The sequence below is a fragment of the Azolla caroliniana genome, unplaced genomic scaffold, assembly GCF_043228905.1.
Source record: "Azolla caroliniana isolate FFs.n. ecotype wild unplaced genomic scaffold, voAzoCaro1.0.p SCAF_10, whole genome shotgun sequence".
Classification (NCBI taxonomy): Eukaryota; Viridiplantae; Streptophyta; class Polypodiopsida; order Salviniales; family Salviniaceae; genus Azolla; species Azolla caroliniana.
The window spans coordinates 21,884,805-21,899,390 of NW_028230445.1; the positions used below are offsets into that span (position 1 = coordinate 21,884,805).

At 37.7% G+C, this 14,586-nt stretch overlaps 2 protein-coding genes across 2 annotated transcripts; both read right to left on the minus strand.

The window, feature by feature from the left end:
- Positions 1-621: 621 nt before the first annotated feature.
- On the minus strand, positions 622-8,018 carry LOC147859614 (acyl-coenzyme A oxidase 3, peroxisomal-like). Its single transcript, XM_087325494.1, has 15 exons — positions 7,620-8,018; positions 6,380-6,719; positions 5,774-5,891; positions 5,348-5,455; positions 5,093-5,265; positions 4,906-5,005; positions 4,753-4,827; positions 4,393-4,523; positions 3,571-3,706; positions 3,367-3,486; positions 1,576-1,722; positions 1,383-1,487; positions 1,194-1,295; positions 1,012-1,079; positions 622-923 (listed from the first exon to the last, which is right to left on the minus strand). Exons 1-15 carry the CDS (start codon positions 7,765-7,767, stop codon positions 743-745), a joined length of 2,052 nt encoding a protein of 683 aa, XP_087181620.1. The 5' UTR covers positions 7,768-8,018; the 3' UTR covers positions 622-742.
- A 3,790-nt stretch (positions 8,019-11,808) lies between these two features.
- Positions 11,809-13,579, minus strand: LOC147859615 (uncharacterized). Its single transcript, XM_087326321.1, has one exon. The coding sequence runs from the start codon at positions 13,577-13,579 to the stop codon at positions 11,843-11,845; it is 1,737 nt and encodes a 578-aa protein (XP_087182447.1). The 3' UTR covers positions 11,809-11,842.
- Positions 13,580-14,586: the final 1,007 nt, after the last annotated feature.

Below are 14,586 nucleotides of genomic sequence, written 5' to 3' on the forward strand. Positions count from 1 at the left end.
CTTATGAAGACCTCAATCGTGATGCTCATTATGGCAATATAGATACAAGCATTTTCACCACGATAACATCAACCAATTTTTTTTATAGTATATCATGCCAATCACAAGAACCAAGAAACCTCATTGATATTCAAGTGTACGGCACCACTACCCAAAGCTTGTCATTGGGATCTATTGTGTCAAATTAGTGATCTCTTACCATAATGATTTCCAATCAATGTTGTTAACATATGAGGTTGTTTGTCTAATGTGCACGAGATTTAATCTTTGAATATTCTTTTTTATGGCTGCCTCTTTCCAAATATAGCATTGCAACTCTTTATAAAAACCAAACTTCCCAAACATAGCATTCGCAATCTAAAACCAAATGCATTAACCATATGTATTTAGAAACATCATGTATTTATAAGAGCTTTAGTATAAGAATTCATTTGGTACATGATTTGTTATTCTAAATTGGCACATAGAAATTGTGCCGAGATAATAACTTGATACATGACTTCTCATCTGGCTGAGATTGATTAGCGATGCCCACTTTATGGATTCCGGTCATGGCCATTGAAGAAACGATTAATTAATGTAACTCAAAAGAAAGATTTCTAGAATAATCACAAGAAATGATGCATTGAAAAATGATATTTCCTTTTGGCTAAAGCTTTCCAATTATTCAGTCTTCATTATAGACAATTTGACACAGTATAGAAAAATAGCAGGATGGTGAATGCACAAAGAAGCATCATACTTATTTTTTTGCATGCTCCCAAGAATTATACTTGACCCAATCACCGGCAATAGGACCAAGTAATGAGCTAGGAAACCCAAAAGAATCTACAAGAGCCAAACAATGTGGACGAATGCTCGCACATAGCTCTATTATCACCTTCTGAATAGCTTGAGATTGCTCTCTAGTTATGTAACCATACCTATATTAAGTGATCCCAAATATTTAAATTAGCTGAATTCAATATATAAAAAATGACTAATTGGTTTACATTCCAGTTAGACACTCACCTTAGGAAAACAGGGGTTTCATCAATAATAGTCAACACATAAAGTGACCTCAGCAAGCCCATTATATACTGCAAAAGGAATGGAATTGCAAGCCTTTAACAAAGCAGCGAAAACATGTAACCCAGAATGATGAAGATAGTGGCATAGAGATCATATGAACACATAAAAAGGTCAAAAAATACCTTTGCTGAAGGAGCACATTTCCTTTCTTCTACATCAATAAAGGTCTCAAGTACACGCCTTTCCGAATAGGAAAGTCCCAAATCCTGTGCAAGAGGATATTCCTATACAAGAGCAAAATATGAAAAAAGCAACCAGATTGCACCTCAAGACATGAAATCATGATAAACATTGAAGGCTTTAATACATACCGTTAACAATGCATGAGACAAAGGTGTCCCCTTAGAGGTGTTGTCAGATAGTGCAGCTGCTAGACGTTGTAACAGATCCCGTTCACGTAATTGAAACAAGGCAAGCTGAAATGTTATTAAAAGCAATATTGAATATTTACTCGTGGAACTTTTTTATGCTTTATGAAAATACAAGCGAGAGAAAGCGAGAGACTTGGAAATCTTTGCTCAGTAGAACAGATGTTGCCAACGAAGTTTGGAGAGTTGGATTGCTCCCATTCATATGTTCCATACCAAGTGTCTCCATCGGTTTCTTCTTCTTCTTTGCAACAAGGTACTCCCCAAGCAATGCCTTGCTCACCTTCAAGGAGAGAAGAAAAACAATGATTTAACTTTCTAAAAAGGATCCTGATGTATTCAGTATGATGACATCAATATGTTACCTATATCTATCTATGAGAGTCTTGAGCAAAAATAATCCCAGAAGTGATATGTTCCAGATATTTCATATCCATGAGATCACACTGGAATTTGATGTTATGTAGATAAGGCAATAATGGTATTCATATCCAGATTTATATGTTTCAAATACTAATAAGAAATTAGTAGGAAGGATGAAAGAAATTAATGGATTCAGCATGCTTTCAAACCCAATCAGTCCCAAGTAGAGGGCAAGAAATGAATACAAAATCCCATGGACATCCCATATTACTGTATATGATTCGGCAGCATTTGAAATTTTCCCACAAGGAAAATGTGGTTTTCTATTATAATCACAAACTAATGATGAACCACCAGTTGAAGTGATGAAAGAAACGAATGGATTGAGGGAGCTTTCAAACCCAACCAGCCCCATGCAAAGGACAAGCAATGGATACAAACCCTGGAGTCCACCAAAACTACAGATCTAAAATACAAGAGCTTTGCCTCACCAACAGAGGCTCGACAACATCTCTGAGTATGCTACCAGATCACCAGGTTTTCTAGATCCTCCCTTCTATATCATTGACCTTAATATGCTAGCAGATCGCCAGGTTTTCTAGGTCTTCGGGGGTTAATCGGATTCCCACTTATCCTACCCTTAAATCCATAAGAATTAGCTTTTAATTTTGGTCCCATATTAATATCCATATTGAATGTAGCAATGAACAAAGAAGCAAGAGAGGATAGACGATAAACAAGATATATTTAAGAGATGCAATTTAAAGGAATGGGATCTATTGCGGAGGGGCCCAGTGAAATTGATCGGTACCACTATCGCTGGATAAATCAGATTGTTCCATTAAATGATTTTTCCAAGACATGATGCTATGTTTTGGTGGCATTCACTGCATTTTCTCACTAACATTCTTGTATCGAATCTTCTCCTTCAGGACCTTGGGATCATTAAGTGTGGAACCCAAATTTCCAGATATCAACCACAAGATTTCCCTGTATTACAAGTGGTATTCACTTGATTTTCAAGGTATCCACACCTTAATGTTATTCACTTAGAAACATGGGGTTCAAGTTCTATGGGCTTTCACTGGATTTTCTCGTTACGCACTTAAATCCAATATGGAGGACCACATTTCTATGGCAATTACTGGATTTTCTCGTTTTGCACATCTGCTTGGGCTTTAGGTTCATAAAAAATGAAAAGGCAATTGTATTAACTCGACGAGAAAGAAAGAAATAGAGATATATTAACGTCTTTTAAGAGGACAAAATGGCCTACAAGACCAGACAAGGGATTACATCGTAAGTGTTGTCTCATCTTTGAGAACAGAAAATCAAAATAAAATAAATATTACTCAGTAAATATAAAAGTAAATATGATAAAAAGAGACAAAAGAATCTGGTTTTCGGCACATGGGAGATTCTGAAGTTTGATATTATAACTTTTGTCTTCGAAAGATCTCTAGCACAGGTCGATCCAGAATGGAGAGAGAGAGAGAGAGAGGTGTTAATAATTATAACCCTGTACCAAAGGTAGAGATGCTAATACTAGTTAATCATGTAATACCTGTTGCATAAGGACATTGTTGTCACCCTCAAATGTCAGCTGCACATCATATTCTGCCTTCAATTGGCCTATCCGATTCTCTGTTTTCAAACCTTGACCACCACAAGCTTCGCGACACTCCTAAAAAGGGTAGTAAAGAAATATTCTAAGCCTGCTCATAACACAGGCAAATTGGATTAATACAGGCAGGACAAGGAAAGAAACCTGGAGAGTTCTAATGCCATGCCATGAAAGCATTGCCTTGTAACTACTTGATAGAACATGTATCATCTTTGCATCGGCAGGTGTTCGATATGCATACAAACTTATCAATTCATTTCCAGCAAAACTGATACCATACCTACGATCCATTAGTCACAAGTCAGTACAGGGATAAATTATATTTAAAAATTAAATGGATTGAGATTCCATTTCACAAGAAGTACAAGCAGTTATTTAACTAATTGCTTTGAATTCAAAGCTTCATCCAATCTAAACACACCTCCACTCTCCTAATTGTTTGAAAACATAGTCCACGTAAATCAAAGCATTATCTCCATCAATTAAGACTCAGAGTCATATTGATAATATTATTCTAGGAACTAGGAACAGCCCAAAATATTAAAAATCCCCTAACACTATGAGATCAGCGCAGAGCTTTCTGGATAAATAGAAGTCCCAAAACTACATAATATGAGTATCATTTTAGAAGAAGACAGAAATTCTGAGAAGTCCTAACACTATCAGATTAAGGCACACATTTCTGGATCAATAAAGTTTCACATGCTATCGCAGAAGTATCATTCTAGAAGCAGCCAGAAAATGTGAAACCCTCCTACTCTATGAGACTAGATCACAGATATATCGACAAATGTATCTCTTATTAACTACATAGTAAAAGTATATTCCAAAAGCAGCCAAAAGATTGAAAAACCCTACCAATATGAGATCAACAGCTTATCCCTAGCTTCTACAGTCAACTTGTATATAAAACACCAACAAGTTCTCTTAAACATTTATTTCTATGAGATGTAAAGTTTACAATACGTTTTGGCAAGGAGAGGGATAAGACGGCGCTGATGGCTAGGATAATCAAGCAGCAGGACCTCTGGACCATTGGGAGTGAGTGAAAAAGCCCTTCTTGTCAAACCATAGCGGATCGCTGTTGCCATTCCAATCTGAGAGACAAAAGAAAACCCTTACTTCGGTAAATCCAATCTGAGCAAGAAAGAATGCACTTATACAATGTATTAGGAAAACAAAAGATGAATCCCTATAGGATTGCTGTTGCCAGTCCAATCTGGCAGAAAAGAAAACTCTTTACTTTGGGCAAATCCAATCTGTGCAAGAAAGAATGCACTTACACAACGAATTAGGAAAACAAAAGATGAATCCATTGAATTGTACCTTGGCAACATACGCAGCACCCGTTGCAATTGTAACACGACCAAATGTGAGAGGAGCCATGAATGCACCAAACCTCTGCAGTTCCAACATACATCACGTCATTTCATCTATTATATCATCCATTAATCAGAATGGGTCATGCACAGTTAATACTTGGTCAGGATCTTCTATCTGACTAATATAATCTCCATTTTCAGATACATCAGCAACAGAATTAAGAATATTCTCACGAGGCACACGAACATGATCAAACCTGAAAATTGAAACAATAACGCATCATTTAATCGAACTACTTAAGAAGAAATCAATGTCCAATGGAAAGTATTAACAAAATCAGCACCATATTCTTCCATTGTCTACACCGTTAAGGCCTGTCTTGTGTCCACAGTCTGCAATTCTGATGCCTGGACATACATGGCCCCTCTCATCCCTTAACTGTACAATAAACGCATGGACGCCTTCAGCCTTCCCATGAATATTTAGCTGTGAGAAGACCACAGTATGCGACGCATCCTGAATAAAATGGAACCTTCACTCAATATACATGAATTGTAAATTTTAAGACGATGCAAAACCTTGAAATTTAAATGCTTACATTGGCAGCACCACCAATCCAATATTTCTGAGCAGACTCACACGGAGAATGGATAACAAACTCCTGTGTAGAAGGATCATATTCGGCAACGGTCTCTATGCCACGAACCTATAAAGATTTGAAATAAGAACTTTTTAAATCTGACAATGTTAAAAACAAGGGGGAAACTCTGAAATATGCCAGAGTTTTTCTTTAGTAATCCAAATCCCAAGTTTCCCTCACAAATGCTCTTGGTCAACCCCGCATAGAGTAATTATATGGTCAGTTCATCCCCTTGTCCACTATTTGAGTGCAAATATGATCAAAAGGCATTATATGATCTGTTCTTTCAGGGTTGACCAACGACATTTAGAGAAATAATGGAAAACTAGGGTTTCCCCCTAAAACAATAGCCATATGCATCAATTTTTCACATTGGGTACCCACATTGCTTCCATGTCCAAGCTCAGTCATGGCAAAACAGCCTATAACTCTGAAATCTTCAGTAGGTTCTAGCCATTTCCGGTGGTGACGTTCTGTCCCAAGATGTACAATGGCACCACCCCTGAGATAATAACAAAATGAATTTCGACTAATATCATTGATAATCAACGACATAATGACTACACAAGCTCAGAAATTTAGATAAAAAATGATGTATGCAATGCCTTCATAGAAAAAACCATAGATTCTTTGTTGCAACTAACATAGCGTTAGTGGTGATGTGGGTCACATCCGGTTGACATCATTAAGAACTTACAATATACATATGCCTTATCCTTATTTATCTACCATAACAAGGTTTAGGTTCAGGTGATCTTACTCAGTCATGAGGGTGCTCAAATCCCTCTATATGTAGCAGTTGAAACCTATATATATATATATATATATAAATATCCCTCATCCTTCTTTCTCTACCATAAAATTTACTCCTGGACTAAGACCTCCCTCTCTCTTAGGAGTCCTATTTGTCTTCTTAATTATCATTTTTCTCCTTAATCTATCTATCATAATCTGCATGCATAGACTAAGAACTCCTCTCTCTCAGCTTACCACAAGTGGAAATGCACCCCAAGCTTGATCGCCAAGGCGTGGTCGAAAATATTAAGGCATTCATGCTGCGCAGCTCGAGTCAAGATGAAGTCAGGGTCATTCCGAGAAAGCCAACCTTTGAAGAGCCCTCTGTCACGGAGGAAGAGGGCTCGCTTCATGGTTATGGCCCTCTGAGCTTCCATGGTCTGATTGTAGTCTGGACTCAAAAAAGTATCTCCATCAACCTTCTTCAGATGGAAGAGATCAGAACTCGCCATCAATCGAAAGACCGCATCACGTTCTTCCACATTATGGCCATCCAGAAGCTTCCTCATTGAAAGAATATCAAACGAAGGTGGACCTGTAGAAAAGACAGAATTAGGTACAACACAATGCAAAGAGAAAGATGGAACATTTTATTTGGAGCACGCTGAAACACGCTAGACATTTTGAAGAAAACTAAAACACTAGCTTCCTTATAAGCACGAACTTAAAACCCTAGCTTATTAGTAAATTTAAAAGAAATCAGTGCAAGGAGAAATTATTCATCCATGAAAAGCATAGGCCCAGGGTTTCTATGGAAAAGTAAACGTTTTCCCTTTCTTCTTTAATTTTCTTTCAGAAAACCGTATCTCAGAAGTAAATTCGAAGATTTATGGATAGACATGAGCACATAAGATGGGTTTCTGACGAGAAACACATCCCAATTTTATTTTTATCTTTACAAAAACTAAAACAATGTCTTCCTTATAATCATGAATTAAAAAACTAAAACGTAAGCTCATCAGTCAATTTTAAAAAATACAGTGCAACGAGATATAATTCACCCAGGGAGAGCTTGAATGGAAAACTTTTAGTTTTCCCTATCTTCAATGATTTCTATGTTTCTTTCAGAAAACCCTATTTTAGCAGAAAACACAAAAGATTTATGGATGGAGCACCGACCTAGGGTTTCTAACGGGAAATACATCCCTATTTTTTTTGTTTCTTCATAAGGTAACTGTTAAATTCCTTTCTTTCTTATAAAGAAGATTCACAAATCACAGATTATCAGTAAATCCAAATCAGCGAGCATCAGAACCACTAGTTTATAAGAAAAGTCATCACCTTTCTTTCTTCTGACCAAGAATCAGAAGCGTTCGCAAATTAGAAAATTTGATTCAAAAATGTTTTTTTCTTACAAAAGCAAATCAAGAATCAAGAACCCTAGCGTATCAGTAAATTCAAAACAGAAATATATATATATATATATGTACATTACCTGAATTGGATTCAGCAGAAGTAAAGCTTAAAGAAGGTTGACGTTGAATCTGTGCAGAATTACTGATAGATTCTGTGGATATCGATGATGGTGGAGAGATATGATTGAAGATAACAGAAGTTCTCCTCCTTGTGGCGTTTCCTTCCATAGTGCCTTTCTTTTTCTTGCTTCTGATTGATGAGGGTTTGCTTCCTTAATTAATCGTGGAGAGATGGAGCTTCCAAGGTAGACAATTCTCTCCTTTTCCGATTCCGTAATTAGTGTTTGTATTTCTTCTTCTTCGACTCTTCTTTGTGCAGAAAAGAAAAGTCTTCCTCTTTCTTTCTTTCTTTCTTTCTTTATTTCTTCTTCTTCTTCCCTACCCAGAAAGCCTTCTCTCTCCTTCGATTCTCCCTCTTCTAATGCCTTCTCTATGGAGACACTCCTCCTCTTTCAGCGATTTCTTCTTCTGCCAGGTTCTTCACGCAGAAATACTCTCGTCTAGTCTGACTACTTTCCTTGTTGAGCTTCCTCCTCCGTTTTACGCAGGAACCACCATGAAATAGAATTCTCGTGCTCGCTCACGGAGGATCAACCCATAGAAGCATATATATGTATTACATATAGAAGAACGTCCTTCCTTCCTTCCTTCCTGTTCTCTCTCTCTCTCTCTCTCTCTCTCTCTCTATCGAGTCATCTGTGATGTCATTCGTCGTCGACGGCGTTCTTCTGAAGTACATAAATATAGACAGTCAGTCAGTTCAGTCGGTAACTGATGTGTTGGTTGGTTGTTGCCCACCATCGCTTATGGGCTCGGCTCGGCTCGGCTCGGCTCCAATCGGCTTGGCTGGGTTCCCCCCCCCTATTCATATGGATGGATTCATTCCTATGGCCTGTTGTGCCTGCCCACATGGCACCACACCATGAAATGGTCCGTCCCCCCCCCCCCTCACATCGGTCAGGCCCGCACTTACTTGTCATTTGTGATGAAAACGTGACATACAGTTGATTTCAAACACGTTTCTATCAAGTCTCTGCCTCGTGTCCCACCATACGGCATACGCAGTTTCGGCACATTCTGTGCTTGAGACTCACGACATGCGGTGCAATAGCAACAACAAGTAGCCAGCCACTCTTCGGTTGTCACGTGCAAAGTCGCAAAATGTTGCTTCTCACAATGAAGCCATTCGTATGTCTAGATCACTCGTGTGGTTGATTGCTCACAATGAAGCGAGATTATATTGCCCAACTATCGAGGTATGCGCGCTTACTATTCTTATCACTTGGTTTTATATAGTGAGACAATATTAGCACAAGTGCCCCGTGCACATCTATAAATTTATGCGCGCTTCTGTCCAAAGTTATTAGTATTATTTTAACTTGGCCATTGTGACGAATTATGTATAAGCACATGATGCACATGGACATATTTCATCTAAGGCTGATCTCTTTACTCTTGTTGTTATTCAAATGTACGCTAACGGTTCATGATTACCCAATAAATTAAATGTTAACTGACAATTATTTTAATGTTGAAAGAACACAAGCCATGAGACGATGAAAAAGAAGAGAAAGCCCACATATAACAAGACAAAAGAGTGCAATTTTCCTTTCACATATATTGTTCGTGGCACTCACACTATCTTGTATTTATCCATTATTCCCAATTTAGGAAATCTATGCCACAACACAAGTGATTTATTCACGAAATAGTAGAGCTAAGCCTCAAGCTCACAATAAAATTTGTCCTTAGCTTTGTCTTCCATGGCCATAACATTATTCAGCACAAACTCTAATTTTAGAAAATTACAACCTTATCCCATAAGTCTAGCTGAATATCAAAATGATCACCTTGTCATAACTTTTGTCATCATAGATATATCCCCTAAATAACTAATCTTCCACGCCTCAGTAACATTAATAAGCCACGTTAGTAGGGGTTATTCGCACGCTCAATAGTACCACAATGCCATGACTCAAATAAACCTAGAAGTCCTTCTAGACTTGAATTCAAAGAAAATATGCAACCTTCCACAATGAAGTGTGACACTACTAATGCTTAAAGAACTTTTCTCACATTTATGAGTATAAAGTTAATGAGTTGGTAAATTTTAACTAGAATGCCTTCAATGTGCATATGTCAACAATCATTCATAAGGGAAGCAACATGTATGTGGAGAAGAATGTATTCCCAAAACTACTTGAATGCCCCTCTTTGTAATATTTGGTTTTGTACTATGTAGGGGTATTTAGCCAAATTTAAATAGCTCACGAAAATTCAAAATTTGTCCTACTACATTGGGCTCATGAAACAACACAAAAAGCATGCATTCCCCTTTGATTTCCTAGTTGCCTTGTGTTATCTAACATCTTTTTCAGTATTTGCTTATTACAATATTAGAAGAAGATGAACCAAAACATTTTGTAGTTGATTAATAGATCATGATTCCTCTTATGGTGTTTTTTGACGTCATCTATTTGATCATCCCTGAGCGTACGTGGGCAACCCTAGCCCAAGGAAGGTCAAGCAAATCATTGAATGTTTATACACCCAATCTATTGAAGACAAGCAATGTTGTTTACTATCTTCTCTCTTGTGGTACCTATTACTCAATTGTGTGTTATGATAAATAGCCGACTTAAAGGACCATTTTATTCCTTTTCTCTGTTGTAACACAATATTTTAAGAAGTTTCAACGAAATATAAAATTATTATAGTTCATCAAAGTAAGATAAATGATTTTAATTCATTAGAGTATTACTCTCATATCTTATTTTATTTTATTTTTATTTCCAAAGAAGAATATACTCCATTAGTTAAAATGACATACAATACACAACTTTAGACATTACCTACTTCCATATGGACTACATCACTTATTTATCTTACACTAAATAGCCCACATGTTTGTTCTCCATGTTTGTCGTGTCATTCACGCCCCTCTATCATCTAATGGGAGGGGGGAACATCCATCTCGTTACTACGTACTGCCATCGTATATCCACTCCAATTTCTGTAGCCATCGGTGTAGTACACCATCATTTTCTGAATTTCAGCCTCATTAAATCTGAAGCATCATCTGTTCCATCAATCCGCTCATATTGGGCCCTCAATGTAGTTATTAGCATGTGCCATATTAGCTTAATAGATTCTGCTGGAGGCCGTTTGTTTGCTGAAAATACCTTGGTACATCTTGTGGTCCAAATGTTCCATATGATAATGGGTGCTAGCAACATCCATAGATCTACAAATTTATGCTTCTGGGCATTACTTCTAGGTGCACTGTTACCAACGATCACTCGAATAGTTCCATTCTCCCCTCAATTTGTGCCAAGTAGAGAGATTTCTTGTGGGCTACGTAATACAAAACAGGAAACATAATGTAGATCTAAAGAGGGCATATAACCATGTCATGGTAATTTGCATGTCTTAGTGTTGGCCTTACGAAGATTCGATGGAAGCTCTTGTATAACATTCATGTAAAAATATTTAATGGGTACTAATTCATTTAGACATAGGCTACCCTCCAAGATCTACCATGAATGACGAGAACACTGTAAACTCTCGCGTAAGAATGCATAATCAACATGAAATTTTGTAATTGCTTGATATAGTAAAACATTACTCTAATAAGTTAAAGTATAACCTTTGAGATAATAAGAGTGCTCAAAATTCAATCAACTTCATTGTCATTCATATAATAGCTTAGAAAAGTTTGAAGCAAACTTGTCATTTGAAAAAAAGCCCAATGTTACTCCTAACATCACTGCTTCATGATGGTGTCAAATTGCTTCATGATGGTGTCAAATTACTTTGCAAGGCTCCACGGGGAAGGTGCATACATGATCAAAGATAAAGAGCATCAGATTTCCAACATTAAAACATTCTAATTAGAATATCATGTCATATAATAGAAATTTCTTCAAGAATATACACTTTGAAAACTCACATGCACACATATGTTGATTATCACTGGCGTACATTTATTACATAATTTGGTTGATAATAAGATCTGTGCCGAAGGATCAAGGAAGTACAAAATACAATTAATCTAATAAGCAAACCAATACAATTTACTCAATTTGTGATCATGTACCCCATTGCCTAAGATAATAAAAAATGTCAATCCATAAAGGTTATTATAATGGGCTATCAAGAACCCAATGATGTGATCATACTCGTAAGCCTCTCTAAGGGATGGCATGGGGTCTTGTTTGTGCTTTTTCTTTGGAGGATGGGGGACCTAACATTTTAGATGTTGATACACTTGGCATTTTATGACTTTATCCAATGCTTGAAAACCAGGTACAACCAAGAATTCAACCTTCTTTTGGGAGCATGTAGAACAAAGTCTACCATCAATAAGCTCAGGGACAGCTTCCACATAAACGGGATCAATGTGTAGACCTTTGCCCACCCTCAATATAACCACATGAGGATGCAAAGAATATGCAAGCTTGTGTAATAACCATACTCCTTTGGCAGCATCAAGAAAGGAAGCAGTGAAAACCTCTCTTTCCTCACATGAGTTAAACTCGATATTCCATGCGAATTGCGACCAAAGCTCTTTTGTTTTCCTCTCACAGAACCTCCAAAAGTCTGCATTAAAGCTTGGGTGCGAACTATCCACCGCATTCCCGACCTCGACTAACTTCATCCTTTGAAACTCCTCAAGCCTTGTGGTGCAACGAGTCATTGGATTAAGGATATGCATAAGGCCTGAATCATCAAAGTTGTCATTCTCGAAACAATGGTAGAACACCTTGTTGATTTTTGATTCTAATGCATAGACAACATGTTCCTTGCGTGTGAACAAGACCTCTGGCTCAAGTTCATTCAGGGTCCGCCTCACTGAATAACCGGAGGCTTCTAATTGCTTGATAAGAGCCTTGCCAAAGGACCTTATGGCAAACCTAGCTCTAATTGTAGCCATCTCAAACAAGGAAAGAGTTATGGTGGTTCTATCTTGGGAAATCATGTTGTCATGACTTATACTATGATGATGGTGGTGGTGGTGGCGATGATGGTGAGTGTGTGGGTTCAAATCTGGTATTATGACAATGTCACTAGAATGATTGTTTATGATGATATCACTACCACTGGAGCTGCTTTTCATGTCACTACTACTAGAGTTGGTTTTCATGTGGTCACCGGTACAACATTTGCTTTTCGTGTGGTCGAGACCACTCGCGGTATTGCTGTCGGCTTTCCTTTCAAGGAACTTCCTACTTTCTTCTAACTCTTGGAAGACTGCAGTGTAATGATCTTCCTCCATCTGTTTCTCCATAGATTTCATTTGTTCAAGTTGCCATTCAAGCAAATCTATAGTATCTTGCTTATTCGCCAGCTCTTGTTGTTGCTTCTTGCTAATCTCGATCAAAGCCGCGACTTTCTTGCTAGAACTAGACATGGGGGCATGAGGAGGAGGAGGAGGAGGATCAGGATCTGATGATGAGGTATTCTTGCATGGGTTTAGACATGAGAACCAATTGGTGAGGAGACCAAATGGTTTGTTAGATTTACCAGGTTTATTACGAAAAAGCTCGTTAATGGCCATAACGTGGCATGTCGTCCCTGTTCGCATCCTGACAGACTCTGCCGTCGATTCTGTTTGATCTTCTGGGTGCAGGCTGAAGCTTTTGCTTCTTCGAAGCCTCACCCCTGCACTTGCGTGCAGATTATTGCCACCACGATTAGTACTGGCGCCAGTGAAGTCGCCGATCGGATTGGTATGGCTGTAATTATAATTACTGAGAGGTCGAAACATTTGGAACGTCGATTTGGAAGCAGACGACGAAGACGTGGAAGAAGAAGAAGATGAAGATGAAGATGAAGTGGAAGGAGATGAAGAGGAGGTGGAGCTGCTCGAATATGATGATTGGGTTGGGGCACCACCACCTCGCATGATACTCATCGAAGAATTGACAGTGTGGTTTCTGGAGAGGATAGGGAGAGGAACATTCAAATCATCATTAGTCATCTTTAGCGAGGGTAAAAATAATAATATGGAATGCTAACAGTGTTTTTTCTTAATGACAGACTCTGATATATTGAATAAAACACCTACAAGGTTGATCTTATCATATGCGCGGTAAAAATTATAGAACTAACATGCATATATAGTATGAGTTAAAATGACCAAGCTTCATACTAAAGAATGGCCTATATGATGGGGGGGAGAAGAAAAAACACAAATGAAATATTATTATGTTATTAATAATTATCACAAACGAATATTAATTAAAAAAGAGAGTATTGCCACCGCCAAAACTAGTAAGCAATTTATCACCACCATCGTCATGTTGGTAGCTTTGTGTGTAGGTAAATTTATCTAGTGACTCCTTGCCTTCTTTCTATTTTTAGCTCCGTATGAGAGAACCTTGTGATACATAACAACCTTACTATCACTTTAGGGCCCCATTACTTAGTCTCAAATGCCCTCTCGAAAGGTGAGAAAGTAGGAAATGTGTTTATACAAGGAGAATAACACACTCACGCACACTTGAGAGACATGACCAACTCTTATTGATAACTCATCTCCATTGAAGTGTTGAATGGTGCACATTTCCATTCCATGTTGGATGTTGATTGTTTTCATGAAGTGGTCGTGCAAATTCCTATGTTCATTTGGTAGATTGTGTTTATTAATATTATGCTCATTTCGAAGAGGAGATAGAAAAAGATGTATTCAACTCTCAAGATATGTACATTGATCGAGCCGTAGTTGAGAATGGAGAAGCATTTGCTAACTATTCAAAATTGCGAGGTTGATATATACATATAATACTAACAAACTCTTATCCCTAACTCCTCATGCCCAACACATTATCATGCTAGAAAACATGAAAAAAAGGACACAAGTTGGCCTTGTTGAAACCTAAGTAGCCCCATCCCTCCTCGCTCAAACATTAGCAAATTTAACATGTCAATAAATTACAATTCTATTTCCATGTGTTTTGGAAAAACAAATCTTGAACTATTGAACAA